The sequence below is a fragment of the Psammomys obesus genome, unplaced genomic scaffold (genome assembly GCF_907164565.1).
Source record: "Psammomys obesus unplaced genomic scaffold, mPsaObe1.curated_primary_1811, whole genome shotgun sequence".
NCBI lineage: Eukaryota > Metazoa > Chordata > Mammalia > Rodentia > Muridae > Psammomys > Psammomys obesus.
In genome coordinates this window covers 2,982,387-2,998,223 of record NW_026590699.1, presented here as the reverse complement: position 1 = coordinate 2,998,223, position 15,837 = coordinate 2,982,387, and the positions used below count along the sequence as shown (strand labels likewise).

The 15,837-nt window shown below is 42.0% G+C and overlaps 1 protein-coding gene across 1 annotated transcript in view; it reads right to left on the bottom strand.

Moving 5' to 3' along the window:
* The window catches only part of Csmd1 (CUB and Sushi multiple domains 1), a 1,555,059-nt gene that overhangs the window by 29,216 nt on the left and 1,510,006 nt on the right, over nt 1-15,837 (bottom strand). Inside the window, exons 53-58 of the mRNA XM_055608400.1 lie at nt 12,595-12,768; nt 11,157-11,330; nt 9,148-9,336; nt 4,997-5,170; nt 3,836-4,018; nt 304-480 (exon numbers count right to left, since the gene is read on the bottom strand). Coding sequence (XP_055464375.1) covers nt 304-480; nt 3,836-4,018; nt 4,997-5,170; nt 9,148-9,336; nt 11,157-11,330; nt 12,595-12,768 — 1,071 coding nt within the window. The remainder of the gene's footprint in view (nt 1-303; nt 481-3,835; nt 4,019-4,996; nt 5,171-9,147; nt 9,337-11,156; nt 11,331-12,594; nt 12,769-15,837) is intronic.

Genomic DNA, 15,837 nt, shown 5'->3' with positions numbered 1-15,837 from the left:
TGTGTGTGTGTGTGTGTGTGTGTGTGTGTGTGTGTGTGTGTGTGTGTCTAGCCTTGACTTGGCTGTTCTGGACTCACTTTTTAGACCAGGCTGGCCTTGAACTCACAGAAGTCTGCCTACCTCTGCCTCCCAGAGTGCTGAGATTACAGAGATGTACCACCATGCAAAGCTAAGAAGCAGACTCTTAAAGCATCACACCAAATGATTTTAAATAATGAATATATTTGGAAATTCCCAAATTCTCAATGGATGGGCATCAAGCCCCCATGCCACAACCCTGCCTCCCTCTGAGCAGGTACTGACTTGTACAGTCAGGGGCTGTGCCTGTCCATGTCCCGTTGGCTGTGCAGTGCCGAGTCATGAGCCCTGAGGTCTTGTAGCCTTCCCAGCAGGCATAGATGACGGAGCTGGAGAAGAGGATGCCATCGCTGCTGAGGATCATCCCATTGGTGGGGGTGCCAGGGTTTCCACAGGACACAGCTGTCAGGAAGCAAAGACAGTGACTCGCAAGGGAGTAAGCCAGGACAGAAGCATAAGATGGGGGGAGGGGGGAGCAATGAGGTTGGGTTCCTCATTGCAATGTAGTGATCTTTGTATCAGATAAATTAAGACTTTATCATACCTCACCTGCAGATTTATTTGTGATTAGCCACAAAAGTTAAAACTATACTTTCAACAACTTTTCTGATGAAAACATAATTTATAGTATTAAGAATTCTAAAGCCTTGCTATTCTAAGCTTGAACATACTTTTAAGCGAGGTAGAATTAGCATGAACTTTAAAAAGTATTATATGGCATTAGAGCTCAAAGACTTCCTTCACAGCAGTCTTTATCTGTTGGAAATCTGGAAAAATAAGGTCTTATGTTATATGGAGAGTTCACTTGGGATGCAGAAAACATCTCAGGAATGTAAATGTCTGTACCTACTGGAGAGCAGTCTCCCTCATGTTATCCAACCTACCCACAGATGTGTAATTGACTGACACATGATTTCATTTTTCATTACTCCAAAAAGTATCCTGATGTTCCCTAAAGGCACTGAGACCTCAGTTAATGATGCTCAGTGCAACAGGACAGGACTCTCATTCACTGTGTGCCCCATAGCAATCGCACAGAGGAAACACCCTCTTCTCCTGGAGACAGACCAGAGTGATGGCTTCTGTGTTGACTATTTTGCCATTTTTATATGAGACCATCAACAGAATAATTGTCATATTTTTACCTCGGCCTCAGCACAAGGATGTGTCGGGGAAGACAAAAGTCCTGCGACAGTTACTGGAGAAGCAATAAGGAGACCACAGCATGAAACTCTCTGAAAGTGGTCAGCGAGTTTGAAAACATTCTCTCATGTTTAGTTGCTCCACTTTCAAAGCTTGTCTTGAGAGCAAAGATGCATTTCCCTTAAAATACAGAATAAAGCAGCCAATTGCTATTTCATGTACATGAGCTCCAGTTGAGTTGATTCTTGTTTATAAGAAAAATACAAAGCACACTTATCAGTGCCCCCTGACTATGCCTGTGTCAGTCACCACTAATCAACAGTGATACTCATTCAGTATACATACTTGTTTAGCAGCTAGAGTGTCACAGCTACTGTGGAGTTTTACTGATAGAAAGTCTCTCAAAAAGTAAACATTAAAAATGGGATCACATGTAGTCCAAAGATGAGAGTGACATTTCTAACTCACCATATTTGCTATAATAACCCATGTGTACAGCTTTCCAAGTCACCTATGCAGGAACACATGAATCAACTAATTGGCGTGAATCATTCAGTTTATCTTATAAGCAAATGTATGCTAATGAGCTTTTACCACAGTGATGCTATCTGAACACTGAGACATTTCCTTTTAAATGTCGCATTTTATAAAGTAAGACTTATAATTAGATTTTTTTTTCTTTATTTTCCATTTAACAGTAAGAAAACATCCACTGGCTGTCTAGACCAGTGAAGTGTAGACAGAAGGTACTGTCAGTCTGTGTTTTTGGAGTGACACTGATAACCTGTGACAGATGAGGCTGTGATACTAAAAGAAAGTTTCTATTTGCAGTTTCTAAAGAAGAAAGACACTTTGTAAATTATAAGGTATGACCATTATATTCTGTTTCTAGGTTTTATTCTTTGTTTAAAATGTATCTTCTACCCTCCCTGCTGTAAGGGAGGGAGGGTGGGATTGGGAGGGAATGAGGGAGAAGGATAGAGCTGGGATACAGACTTAATAAAATGTAACTAATAAAAATTTTAAAAAATGTCAAAATTAAAAAGAAATTGTACTTAAAAAAGTATCTTCTACTTCATATTTTGATCATGTAACATTTTGCTAAGACACAGTTTTGTCTAACTTAATTTACATTGAAATATAACTTAGCTAATACTTAACATTTTATTGTTTAATATCAGCAGAGCCCACCTAGGATGTTGCATTAGACAGTGGCAGTAGCACCGTACTGAACTCTCTGATTTTTTTCCTCAGTTAATGTATACAATGGGTTCAAACATTACATGTAAAGGGTTATAGAAGACATCCCCAATTGCTACAAAGTGTGGAATGTCACATGTTCTGCCTATTAGTAGTAATGACAAGACACCGTGTAGCTCAGGTTATCTCCATCAATACCACACTTTTACTGCTTACTAAAATTTAATGTTTATCAAAGTTATGAGAAAGTGATAAAGACTTGTTCAATGCAACTTAAATCAAATGACATCATTATAGTGAAAGAACTTCCTGAGCAGGGACTTGGAAGCATTTGCTAATGAGCCTGTGATCAAAAGACCAATTACTAACCAAAGCCAAGATAATGTAATAGAAATCTACAGGTATGTAATATTAAACTATTATGGGTAGAAAAATCATTCTGTCTTTATGAAAGTTTTAAAAGCTTTTCTTTCCTGACTCATGAGTTCCTTTTACAATTCATTCTGGTTTCCCATGGGGATGTAAGGTTTTTAGTAGATTAAGAAGAGGTAATTATGTCAGGTTAGAAATATTCTTGACTAGGGAACTGCTGCCTGAAGCCTTGCTTAACACTTCTAGAGATTTCGTCCCCTGTGGTGAGAGTGCAAGAGCTTTTTCAAGTACTCCAAATTGTATAGAAAAGAATTTACCCACACAAAAAGTAATCCAGCATAATCTTTTGAGACCCATCTTGAAAACTCGAGATGTTGACTTACATGGACTTCTATTAGTTAAAGAAACATTGCCTACCTTCTGATGCTGTTTCCTGAACTTTAAGCACATCATTATTGAACACATCTCAGTTCATCTTTGCCTAAGGCAGACTTTGCAGATCCCTGGCCTGGTGCTAGAAAGGACTCATGGTGTGCACTGTTGACAGTTGGACCATCCCTAACTCCTGCTGAAGTCAGATGTACTTATGCCAAAATGCCACACAAATTATAACTCTAGATTGCTTTGCATCTCCTGCGCATGAAGGCATCAGCAGGGTGGAAGCTGTGGGAACTGAAGTTCTCCCAGCCCGTGGAGATCCTGTCTGATTGAGTTTCATCTTCTTATTGTCCCTCAGCCTCCTTTCTTCACCTCCAGGATCCAAACAACAAGGCACCAGTCACAGCCTAGTATCAGTTTAGAAATCCACATTTGTGTGATAAACAGTCAAATGCTAAGAGCTACTGTGATAGGGTCCTGGAACAGTCTGGGTATCTCTAGGGCTCACTCATAACTTTATCTGATGCTCTTAAAACTTTTGGGAGAAGGGGTCAAATGGACAAGGGTTATCACCATGTAGTGACCCCTCAGGATGGTTCCGGGCACTTGAGGTTGAGCCTGTGGTTTGAATGTGTGGGAGGACGGCAGGGTTTGAACCACTCACCCTCACACACAGGCTGCACCCCCGACCAGGACCCATTCACTAGGCAGGTGCGCTCTGCAGATCCTCGCAGTTGGTGGCCCATCTCACAGGAGAAGCGCAAAAGACTCTTCGTCTTAAACTCATCCCCAAGGCGAGACCCATGTGCAGGGGTTCCTGGATCACCACAAAATCCAGGAGTGTTTCCTGTGGAGGACAAAATGCGGGGAATACAGGGCTTGATTAAATAGAGTTGTTTTCAGGTAAAACTTCAAATCTATGAAATTAAAGGTTTCTAAAATATGCTTTTAACATGGACTATGCTTTTGGAACACAGGGCATCTGGAAAGAAACCTTTCCTTCTTCATACTTCCTAACATAGAAGAGACTTAAGGCATTGTTTCTCTGTCACCAAAATATAGAGATGGCCAATGAGAAAATGGGATCTTTTGAGAAAAAGTGAGATACTGAGATGTGATCACAGTAGCATCCCAGGACAGTGATGTAGGCAGCAAGAGAGAAATGGGGGCTTAGCTGTACCAGCTACAAAGGAACGTAAAGGTTTCTGTTCTTTATAGTTAGATCTACATATTGCATTTCACCTGTAAAATCACCCTTAGAAAAATTAATATGATAAAAAGATGAAGGTGATTACTGATAATAGAGGTGAAAATGTGAGAAAATAGAGTGAAAGCTTATAATAAATTTGACCAAGGCAATCAATAATTCCATCCAGCAGGCCAATAAGAAATCTCTGCAAAGGAAAAGGTATGAGGTGGGCTTGTGAGGACAGGGTAGGTGCTGCTGCTGACTCATAATGACAGAGATGCTGAAGAGAATTATACAGAACTATGTGATGTGGCTTATTGATAGGGATGTGAATGAAATGATGATGATCTCTGTGGTGGGCACCAGCAATAATGGTGAGGCTGATGCTGATCCTGATGGATGTGATGTGGACCTGTGATAGACTAATGGTGCTCTGTGTAATGGGGACCAGGGATGATGGTGAAGATGGTGTTGACCTATGGGATAAGGGCTAAAGGCTGTGATGGAGATGTCAGTGCTGGTGACCCCTGTGGTGGGGGCCAGAGATAATGGTGATCAGTCTTTATTAGTGACGTATTTCGAATCATTACAAACAGGTGTGTACTTATCCAATATTCTGAGCATAGGGTTCCTCACCTGAACAGTGGGGAAGGGCTCCACTCCAGTGACTGTCTTCTTGGCAGACTCTTGTGCTATTGCCTGTGAGGATCTGGCCCCCTTTGCAAGAATACTGAACTATGGCTCCATATGTAAACAATTCTCCAGTTAGGACAGCATTAGCAGGGACCCCAGGATGTCCACAAGATATAGCTGAAAATGAGATTAGAATAAATGAAGATACATGTTTTGCATAGTAAGGATTCCATACAGGTCCTACAAGCATTACTCATTAAGGAACAGGACCTAATCATGTCTCTACAGATAAGAAATGGCTATTTCCAGATGGTACTTTCATACTTAGTTATTGAAGAAAGGAAAGGTTGTGGTGATGTAATATCTTTTCTTAAGAGAACTTTGCTTAAAGTTGGACTTTACATATCAGACTTCAAGGGGAAAAACAGCTGCCCAACTTTACCTGTCTGGCTCTGATTGTATTCCATGTGAGCAGAATCGGCATTGTTTTCAAGTAAAAAGCCATATGAATCTATCAGAACTATTTTTATTACTTTGTCAGCTAATGTGATAATCATACATTTTGATTGGAGACAAGATTAAATGTACTTAATTAAGCTCATCTGTCTAGTCTAGTTAGGATTGATTCTTTTATTGGGTTGTGACCTAAAACCAACAAGTGAAAAAATTACTCACCAACAACATAGTCTAAAAAATCACCGTAGTATTTTTCTCTCATATACTTAAAATCATGTCAACCCAAGTTCATAATATATTGTAAACACCCTTCAAAAATGCAAGTTCTCGAATCTGGATGAATAGAGTCCTTAAGTACTGAAAACTCTAGATCCATTTCCCTCTGCATACCAAATACAGCTAGGGACTGATAAACCGCAATGCTTCACGTAGGTGACTAGCTAAGTGAAAGCTGCCAGATACTTATTCAGAAGCACGGATTCAATACCCAAGACTCACTCCATTTGATTACTAGCAACTCAGGAGTGATGTGGACCAGAGAGGAGGCTCTGGAGCTGGAAGGCAGAGTCCTCCCCCAGGTCACATTAGCCTTCTTTATCTGTATAGCATTAACATTCATTCAGTGCAGACCCAAGATTGATCTAGAGTCCTAAAAGGAAGCCAATTAGATCACAAACACTCAGTTGTTGAGTAAATGACCAATTTTGGGTTAAATAAGAGAACAAAAGGAAACAATCCAAGACACAAAGCAATAGCAGCAGAAAGAAGAGGCTGAACCTCTCTGGAGCACACAAAGTTCTCCTCTGAGATTCCCCTTCCCACAGTCTGGTTGTTAAGGACAACAAGTGGGACAGTGAGGGGCTGGGGCAGCCAATCAAGGAACAGGAAGTTTGTTAAATCCCAGGGCCTGCAGACTGAATCACATCAGCATCAGTGCAATGGTTGATGGGAATCTCCCAGGCAAGAACAATGCAAAAGGGAAGCGACAAAGCCAACTAAGTTCCCTGGAAAACTTGCCAGTGTGCAGCTGCGGAAAGTGCTGCAGACAAGCTGAAGGAAGAAGGCTCTGGGCACATTCATAGAGGCAGTATGTCTATCTACACGGAGCATCCAGCATCATTCTTTCTCTCTGTTGAAAGTAGCCATAGTGTCAAAGTTTGAATTTAAGGCTGTTTCTGTATGGGGCTTATGAGGGATACTTACTTGAAGTGGTAGTACTTGCAATTCTACTCTACTTACCCACCTCAAAGAGCTGTAACTGAAAGGTGTAGGTGGGATTTTGTAGCATGGAAGCCGCTGCCAAAGTGCCACCTCTTTCCTTTATTACCACGAAGGTGGCATTTAGATTTTTTAAAGATATATTTTTTATTAATTACAGTTTATTCACTTTGTAGATCCCTCTGTCTTCCCCTCCCAATCCCACCTTCCCTCCTTCTTCTCCACCCATGCCCCTTTCCAAGTACATTGATAGGGGAGGTCCTCCTCCCCTTCCATCTGATCCTAGTCTATCTCATCAGGAGTGGCTGCATTGTCTTCCTCTGTGGCCTGGTAAGGCTGCACTCCCCTGAGGGGGAAGTGATCAAAGAGCAGGCCACTGAGTTCATATCAGAGTTCATATCCATTACTAGGGAACCCACTTGGACACTGAACTGCATGGGCTACATCTGTGCAGGGGTTCTAGGTTATCTCCATGAATGGTCCTTGGTTTGAGTTTCAGTTTCAGAAAACACCCCTGTTTCCAGATTTTTTGGTTCTGTTGCTCTCCTTGTGGAGCTCTTATCCCCTCCAGGCATTTCTTATCTCCCCCTTCTTTCATAAGATTCCCTGCACTCTGCCCAAATTTGGCTATTAGTCTCAGTATATGTTTTGATACCCTTCTGGATAAAGTCTTTCAGAGGCCCTCTGTGGTAGGCTCCTGTCCTGTTCCTTGTTTTCTCCCTCTTCTGATGTCCATCCCCTTTGCCTGTCTGAATGAGGATTGATCATCTTACTCAGAGTCATCCTCCTTGATTAGCTTCTTTAGGTGTACAGATTTTAGTATGTTTATCCTATATTATATGTCTAATATTCACATTTAAGTGAGCATATAGCCTTTGTGTCTTTCTGCTTGTGGGATACCTCACTCAGGATGATCTTTTCTAGTTCCCATCATTTGCCTTCAAATTTCATGATTTCCTTGTTTTTAGTTGATGAGTAGTATTCCATCATGTAAATGTACCTCAATTTCTGTATACACCCCTCAACTGAGGAACATCTGGGTTATTTCCAGCTTCCATCTATTACAAAAATGCTACTACAAACAAGGTTGAGCAAATATTTTTGTTGTATACTTGAGCATCTTTTGGATATATGTCTCGGTGTGGTATAGCTGGATCTTGAGGTAGCACTATTCTTAATTGTCTGAGAAAGTACCACTTTGATTTTCAAAGTGGTTGTACAAGTTTACATTTCCACCAGCAGTGGAAGAGGGTTCTCCTTTCTCCACATCTTCTCCAGCATGTGTTGTCACTTGAGTTTTTTATCTTAGCCATTCTGATAGTTATAAGGTGAAATCTCAGGGTTGTTTTTGATTCACATTTCTCTGATGACTAAGTATGTTGAGCATTTCTTCAAGTGTTTCTCTGCCATTCAATATTTCTCTATTGAGAATTCTCTGTTTACAGGCTCTAAGATCAACAACTAATAAATGGGACCTCATGAAGCTGAAAATCTTCTCTAAAGCAAAGGACACTGTCGTCTGAACAAAAATGACAGCCTACTGATTGGGAAAGGATCTTCACTAACCCTATATGTGACAGAGAGCTAATATCCAGAATATATAAAGAACTCAAGAAGTTAAACAGCAACAGATCAAGTAATCCAATTAAAAAATGGGGAACAGAGCTAAACAGAGAACTCTCAATAGAGGAATATCAAATGGCATTTAGATGTTAAGGACTGCTTTGTTTCCCCGACTTAAGAAGCACAAAGACAATGAGACTTTTTATATGGACAGATTAAATATGGGAGATGATTCTTTTAGTGCTACAGGATTGTCTGCTTTTGTTTGTTTTTGAGGGAAAAGCACCACAGTATGGGAGCATGTGTAGACAGATATATTCTTGTTCATCTCCATCTCCATCTCCAGACAAGTTCTTTGGGACCGTGGTGGCCATGTAGGTCTCTGTCTGTGAGAAAATCACCTCTACCCTTCACAGAGCTGTCCCTTCCCCTGGCCATGTGAGGTTTGTCTGATACTGTCTGTCAGCTGGGACCAATGTTGGCCTCACTGGAAGGGCCATGGAAGTTAGATACATTCTCTCTGGTAAGCCCACCTTTTCACTCATGGATGCTGAGTGAGCAGGTCAGAAGTCTACATAAAAGCCATTGGCTAGAACTGCAGAGAGGAAGGCTGAGGCATGAAGACACTGAGATTTGTGGTCACCATGAAGGTAAAGAGTAAGCCTGTGCCACAGAATAAAGCAGACAGACAAGGTGGCCATACAGAGGCAGAAGTGAGAGTTCCTTTCCTCTTATATTAAACTAATTTAAGTGATATTTGGTAATTTCTGGGCAATTGGCAGAAATAGTGGTTCTGCCCCTTAGAGAGGGAGAAGGAGCTAACATTCACTATTTACTTGACTATGTGGAAATACATTTCAGTTGCTGGTGTTTTCTTTGTTTCTGTGTCCAAGAATCCTGGGAAAAGTCCCACTCACCTAGACACTTGGGTAAGGAGCGATCCCACAAGCCATTTGCCATGCAGGTCAGAGCAGAAGATCCCAGGAGGTAGAATCCTTTCTTGCAATGATACATCACACTCATCCCATACTCAAAACTCTCCGGAAAGTTCTGTTGCCCATGGCGAACTGCATTTTCCACAAATCCAGGATCTGAACAGTTCACCACTAGAAAATGAAGCATAAAAAAGCGTAAAGCTTTTCTTCCCCAGTCATTATGAAGAGTAAAGCTATGCAACTTGTAGGGGCAAGAGAAAAATGGTAGAGCCATATTAAGCAAATTAAATGAGTCTTAGAAGGATAGACATCTGTTTCCTCTCATTTGTAGTCCCTAGATTTCATATATCGATACATAAAATCATGTATGTATGTATGACAAGAAAATATGTATGAAATTGTGCAGAGTACAAGAGAAAAATACTGAGGGTGGGACTAAACCTGGGGATGTGGGGCATGAGAGAATATGCTCAACAGACAACATATAGTTGGGTGAAAATGTCCATATGCAAGCAACATCTTGTACAATGACTACACAATGAATAATAACAAAAACAAAGCCATAAATTACAAAGAAAACAAATGAACAAGAGAAAAATCCAAAGTGTAAAAGAAAGTAAATTCTAAATCAATGTAGACAGTTTTTAGAAGGAGAGGTTGGTCTGGAAGCCTCCTCATGGCTTCCTGATTCCCCTTGGATTGCACTTACACGTCATCAGGCATCAGATTGACCACCACTGTAGTTCTGAAGTTATGGGGCCAATCTACTACTTCCTAAAAATAGGCTTCTTCAGCATAAATTCCAAATCAGTCTTCTCCATTGAACGTTTATAGTGTAAAAAGGGTGAAATGGAACTGGCCAGTGATGGTTTGATTATTTTTCTTCAAGTGCAGTGTTGGAGATCTGGGACACACTTGTCATTTAGCCACACCTGCCTGCATATATTAATGTGTGCCCCTAAAGGAATGCTGCTGTCAATACACCACAAACACAGCCAAAGATGGTGCTTCTCTCATCAGCACCGCATGGAAATATAGGCTAGGCCACCTCTGATGGGAACCCTCTTGCCTCAGGAGGAGAGGAGAAGGCAGTCTCAGCAGTACAGGACACGCTCTGTTTATGCTGAATGGCCTTCATTAGCCCAAAGGCCCATGGGCATCTTGGGAGGAATTAGTAGCAGGCATCCTCAGGTGCTGAATAGAAAACGGCCTGATTACCTCACACTTTCCCTCCCATGCCAGTGAATGGGACAGCTGCCCTGGAACACCCTCTCCAGACATCTCTGTCTCAGAAAAGACCTGTGCACAGAATTCTTGGCAGCCATTGCACATGGTAAGCACTGGAAGCCAGAGGCAAACCTATCCCAGTATGTGCATTTCATTCCTTAGCTGGGATGGGGGAAAACTCAGGCAGAGACGGGGTTCATGAAGCTGCCTCAGGACTATGAAACAATGCTCTCTGAATTTCATGAGACTCTCGGGTTCAGGGATAAAAGCTTTGCTTTCCTTGAGATAAATAAATGTTTATGATTCTGAAGAGGTCATTTATTTTTAATCCCTACAGTACACTGTTTCTCTTACCAAGTTGTAAGCCAAACTTGGGATGACCTAGCTGGAGGCAATCAAAAGATGGTCTGTGAAACCTGCAACCAACAGCTGTGCCCCAGGCCAGTGTTTGGTATGACAAGCCCAACTCAAAATGAGATAAATGGTCCCTTGAGCAGAGGATCAACATCTCTGTGTGCCCTGAGCAGACAAGGGGACAATTAGAGAATCCTGTATATGTAGTCACCCTTGGACATACCTTGAGCTGACTCAGGAGAGCCCTGTGTTCTGCAGAACATAGTGTGAGCATGTACTGAGTTTAAACAGTGGCAATGGCTTGGAGACAGGTCATGTGTGTGTGTGTGTGTGTGTGTGTGTGTGTGTGTGTGTGTGTGCTTTGCCTGTACCTCAGGGCAGAATACTCCCTTCCCAGACACCTCTCCTACCTCGACAGATAGGCAAGGGGCTGCTCCACTGGCCGTTGCTCCGGCATTGTGCTCTGGCGGCACCCTGCAGCAGGTAGCCCGTGTGGCAGGTGAAATTCACAAGGTCGTTCAGGTTAAACTCACTGCCGTTGGTGAGGCCATGAGCAGGGTTTCCTGGGTGTCCACAAGTGATGGCTGTGGGAACAAAAGTCAGTGTCACTGCCCACAATAAACATGGTACCACTCCCTCCTGGAGTCACTGAGAACAAATGGGTAGACATGAAAAAAATGCATGAAATGGAAGAGTTTCCTAGAGACATCAAACGTGGGGTTCTGGTTTGGAAGATCTGGGAAATAGAACAACACATAGAATTATGGCCTTTTGGGTAATGGTGAGAAGTGACTTCCACCAGGAGAGCCCACTTCCTTCACCTCAGAACTAGGACTGTTTACTCAAAACAGCAGAATGCTAACTGACTTGTCAACAAAGTAGCCAAAGACATGTTAAAAAATTCTGTTTATAAAGGATTTTGTGTACTTGGTACCCACATGCTACACACCAGCTAGCTAATGCCCTGAAACTTCCCTTTTGAAACACTCTAGGGATTTGCTTTCAACTTCAAATTATAAATAATTCTAGCATTAAGTTAAGCATGGAATTAGACAAATAACTGTACATGTGCCAATGTTCTTCTCATCAGTAATCCCTATCACGTGACCTTATGAAGTATGATGGACCCTGGTTGTCAGGGTCCACGTAGCAGCCACACAGAACTAGGCAGGATCTGTCACAGGTGCTTTGAAAGGAACATATTATGGCCACAAACTGCCATTTTTCTCCTTATTTATCTGGTCAGCATCTTCTTCCTTCCAAGTGCAGCCCCTGACTCTGTATGTCCAGAGGACCGTTGGAGACAACAGCTGCTACGACTGAGAGATGACAACACCTCTGCCTACTTCATGAGAAGGTGAAGGCTGTTATTGACAGAAAGTCTGCACTGAGAAGTGGCGCGTGTGGAAACACTCGGTGTTCACCTTTGAAGCCATGGGTTTTGAGAACAAGCACAACATGTAAATATCTGTTTTGAGTAAATGAAGAGCAAAACTCTTTATTCTGCCTGAAACCCCAATACCAGGCAACATATGACAGTAAGAGAGTGCCCAGACCCTCCTCTAATCACCCTGAATGTTCTATAAATGAGCAAATGACAGGAGTCACAAGGTGCCATTTAGTGAACTGACAAGAGAATGTATGGAGGGCTAGCATCTAGAGGGACAGTGCAGTGGATGCTGGAAAGGGGGAGCCATCAGAGCGGGACCATACTCTGCTTAGGGCAGTGAGAGGGAAAGACCACTCCTCCCATTGACTCACAAGAAGGAACAAGTCTGAACAATGACCGAACTACACAGGAAAATGGGAAAAAGCATTCTTCAGGGCAGTCCCACAAACTCTACTCACGAACGCAAACAGGGGTCTGCCCTGACCACTTGTGGTCCTGCAGGCAAATCCTCACAGAGGTGCCTACGAGCCGGAATCCTGGGTTGCACTGGTAGACAACTGTGTCTCTGTAGCTGAAACCATCACCGCTGATATGGCCATTCACAATGGGGTCTGGAGAGCCACAATGACCCGCTGGGGAGAGAAACAGAAAAAAAAGTGGAAAACTCATCAGGGAATGTAGGTATGAGGCCATGATATTCATGATTCACTTAGCTTTGTTGTCAAATCAGTAACAGATATGAATGCATAACTGAGAATTGCCCCCACTGAAATATGTACTTTTTAATCTATATTATTCTTCTTTTCTACTTGTTCATAGCTTTATCAACAATTATGGGGAAGTCTTATTTCTTATATAAAATTATTTATTTCTAGTCACCCAATTTAAAGTTTCCCTGATCACCTATTCTATTACTTTCTTACTAGTATTGCATGTGATCTATTTTTTTGAATAAAAATTACAAGATAAGTTATGGCTTTCCTAAGTCACTGGGCAGTAGAGATGACAAGGAAGAGAAAGATAGCCAACCCAGGAATGTGTAACTATTCATGAAATTCCAGAGGGAGAATCACAGATTGCATAATCTGTCCAATTTGAGGGAGGTTCATTTGAGCCATCTGAAAACCACTATTAGAGGAAAAATGTCTCATAATCAGTAGGATGCATAACTAAGTTCAGAGTCATACTGAAGGTGATAGGAACTGCGGAGGAGCAAACTCACTGCTCACTGGGGAAGCAAAAGGATGTCAGAATGTGTCCATGGACTATATACAGGCAAGGGAAGCCAGAGGGGAAGGATGGTTGTGGTTCTTGCTAAACACGCAGGGTTGAGGTACTGAGCAGGGAGGAGCTGTAGGTCAGGAAGAGAAGAGTCAGGTCAGAGTTTTTCTTCTCAACTATGACCCATCTTCAGTCACCCTTCTCTCTGTCCCCCTATCTCTCTCCTTCTCTCTCTCTCTTTTTCTGTTTCATGTCTTTACATTTTTTTCAACTTTTTTAAAATTCAACTTTTTTTGTTTGTTTTTTAAGACAGGGTTGCTCTGTGTAGCCCTGGCTGTCCTGGACTCACTTTATACACAAAGATGGCCTCAAACTCACAGAGATCTGTCTGCCTCTGCCTCCCAGAGTGCTGGGATTAAAGGCATATGCCACCCACTCAGCTATCTTCAGCTCCTTTTATATTTCCCTCATATAGAAATAGGCTCCTATTAACTCAATAGAACAAGAAAGAAGAATGTTGCTGACTTTAGAAATCTGGGTTTTGGATTGGCAGGAGCCAAAGTGACCACTGCTTACAGTTCCCAAGTGCAAAGCCTTTGTAGGAGCCACATGTAGATAGAAGTGTATGCACATGTACAGGTGAGGCTTTCTCTGGCTGTAAACTCTCCAGCAGAGAAGCCAGGGACCATCAAAACTGAGAAAAATTAATCCAGTGACTGTCATGCTCCATCGAGTTTCCCTTCACCACTTTGGAGCAAAGAGAATAGCAATGAGTATTTCTGCTTGGGACAACATTCTCCTCTCCTTCACAACCCAGCTCTTGACCAAGAAATGGCATCCTAGAGTTGAAGGATGCCACAAATGGAATAGGAAGTACAGTGAGTTATCCTGATTATCACAGTGATGGGCGTAGAATCACCGTGGAAACCAATACCTGGGCTGCTTTGTGAGGATCAGTTGAAGGAGGGAGACACATCCTAAATAAGGGTGGCACAATTCTACAGGCCTGATTCCCAGAACAGTAAAAAAGGGAAAAGGGCATTGAGCATCAGCATTCACCCTCTGTTTCTTGCCTGTAGGTTCAATGTGACCAATGCCTCAAGCTCCCTTCAAACTGTGAGCCAAAATAAATCACTCTTTCAGTTTCTTTCTAAGCTATTTTATCTCAGCTAGGAGATAAGTAGCTAAGATATATCACATAATCTAAGCCAAGACTGCCAGATTCCATTGTTTGGAAGGTTTCCTGGCCATCTGGTACCAGTCAGTTCTTGTCCGTGCAGATTACTTCCCACACGCCCATACTTACTGCCATCAGGAGGTTTTCAAGGAAAACTGAATGCTTTGTAGTTGGCAGAGCAGTCTCAGAAGCCCTTATTGATGGTGTAGGGCAAGAACACTGGCTGCAGAGCTGCCATCCCAGACACCACCATCAGTGCAGTGTGCTCTCATGAGGGCTGGAAGCATTGCTCCCACCCCAGCCACAAGGACCAGAGGAAGCACACCAAAGCCACCACACAACTTCACACAGGTACTAAGCCTTGCTATCCTTCCAGCTGCACTAAATCTGCAAGGGAAATTTCCTAAAGCATTGCACCTCCAATTTGGCTATCCTTCTCTCTGAGGAACTGACCTAAATACTTAAAGAAAACAGAGGATATACTTCAAAATCACTGCTCTCCAGCCCTTTGCCAAATGGAAGAAAGATGACATGGTACTTTACACTCCTAATTTGAATAAATGTAGACAAGGTGCCCCGTTTCATTTCTGTCACTTTGATAAAACACCCTGACAAGAGGCAGGCAGCTTAGAGGAGAGGTTTATTTTAGTTCTTAATTCCAGTTTACGGCCCATCACGGTAGAGAAATCTAAGTGGCAGGGTCTTAAGAGAGCTAGTCATACCATGGCCACAATGGGCTCTATCTGCCCACATTGTTTAACTTAATCAAGACAATCCTCCATAGGCATGCCCACAGGCAACCCGATCTAGACAGTCCTGGACCAAGACTCTTTCCCAGATGAGTCTTGTTTGTGTCCAGTTGACAATTACTATTGACTATATCATACTAGGTGATGCCTGACTTGAAATACTCAATTCCCACTTCATTTTCCAAGTGTAGCATTCTTAAAATTTCCAGTTAGAAAAACGGTAAGCTATTTGCATGTACAAAATAGCTACAAAAATTTAATCTGCAGTATTTAACCCAAATGTTAATAATAAAATGTCAAAAATCACAAGGAATAAAAAACAAACAAACAAACAAACAAAAAATGCCCCCAGGTGACACTTAAATTAAATGCACTGAGTTTCATTTTGAATTTAAGATGCCATTGTAATATAATATTTTGCATAATATTCTTTGAACTCTGAAAGTTTTCTAAAAGTCCTTGCTATAGTTTAGATTTAGGTAATGGGGGAATACACCTGGAAAGGGGTTGTTTTGACTCCTCATCACATCAGTGTGAGACTTTCTTCCCGAGGG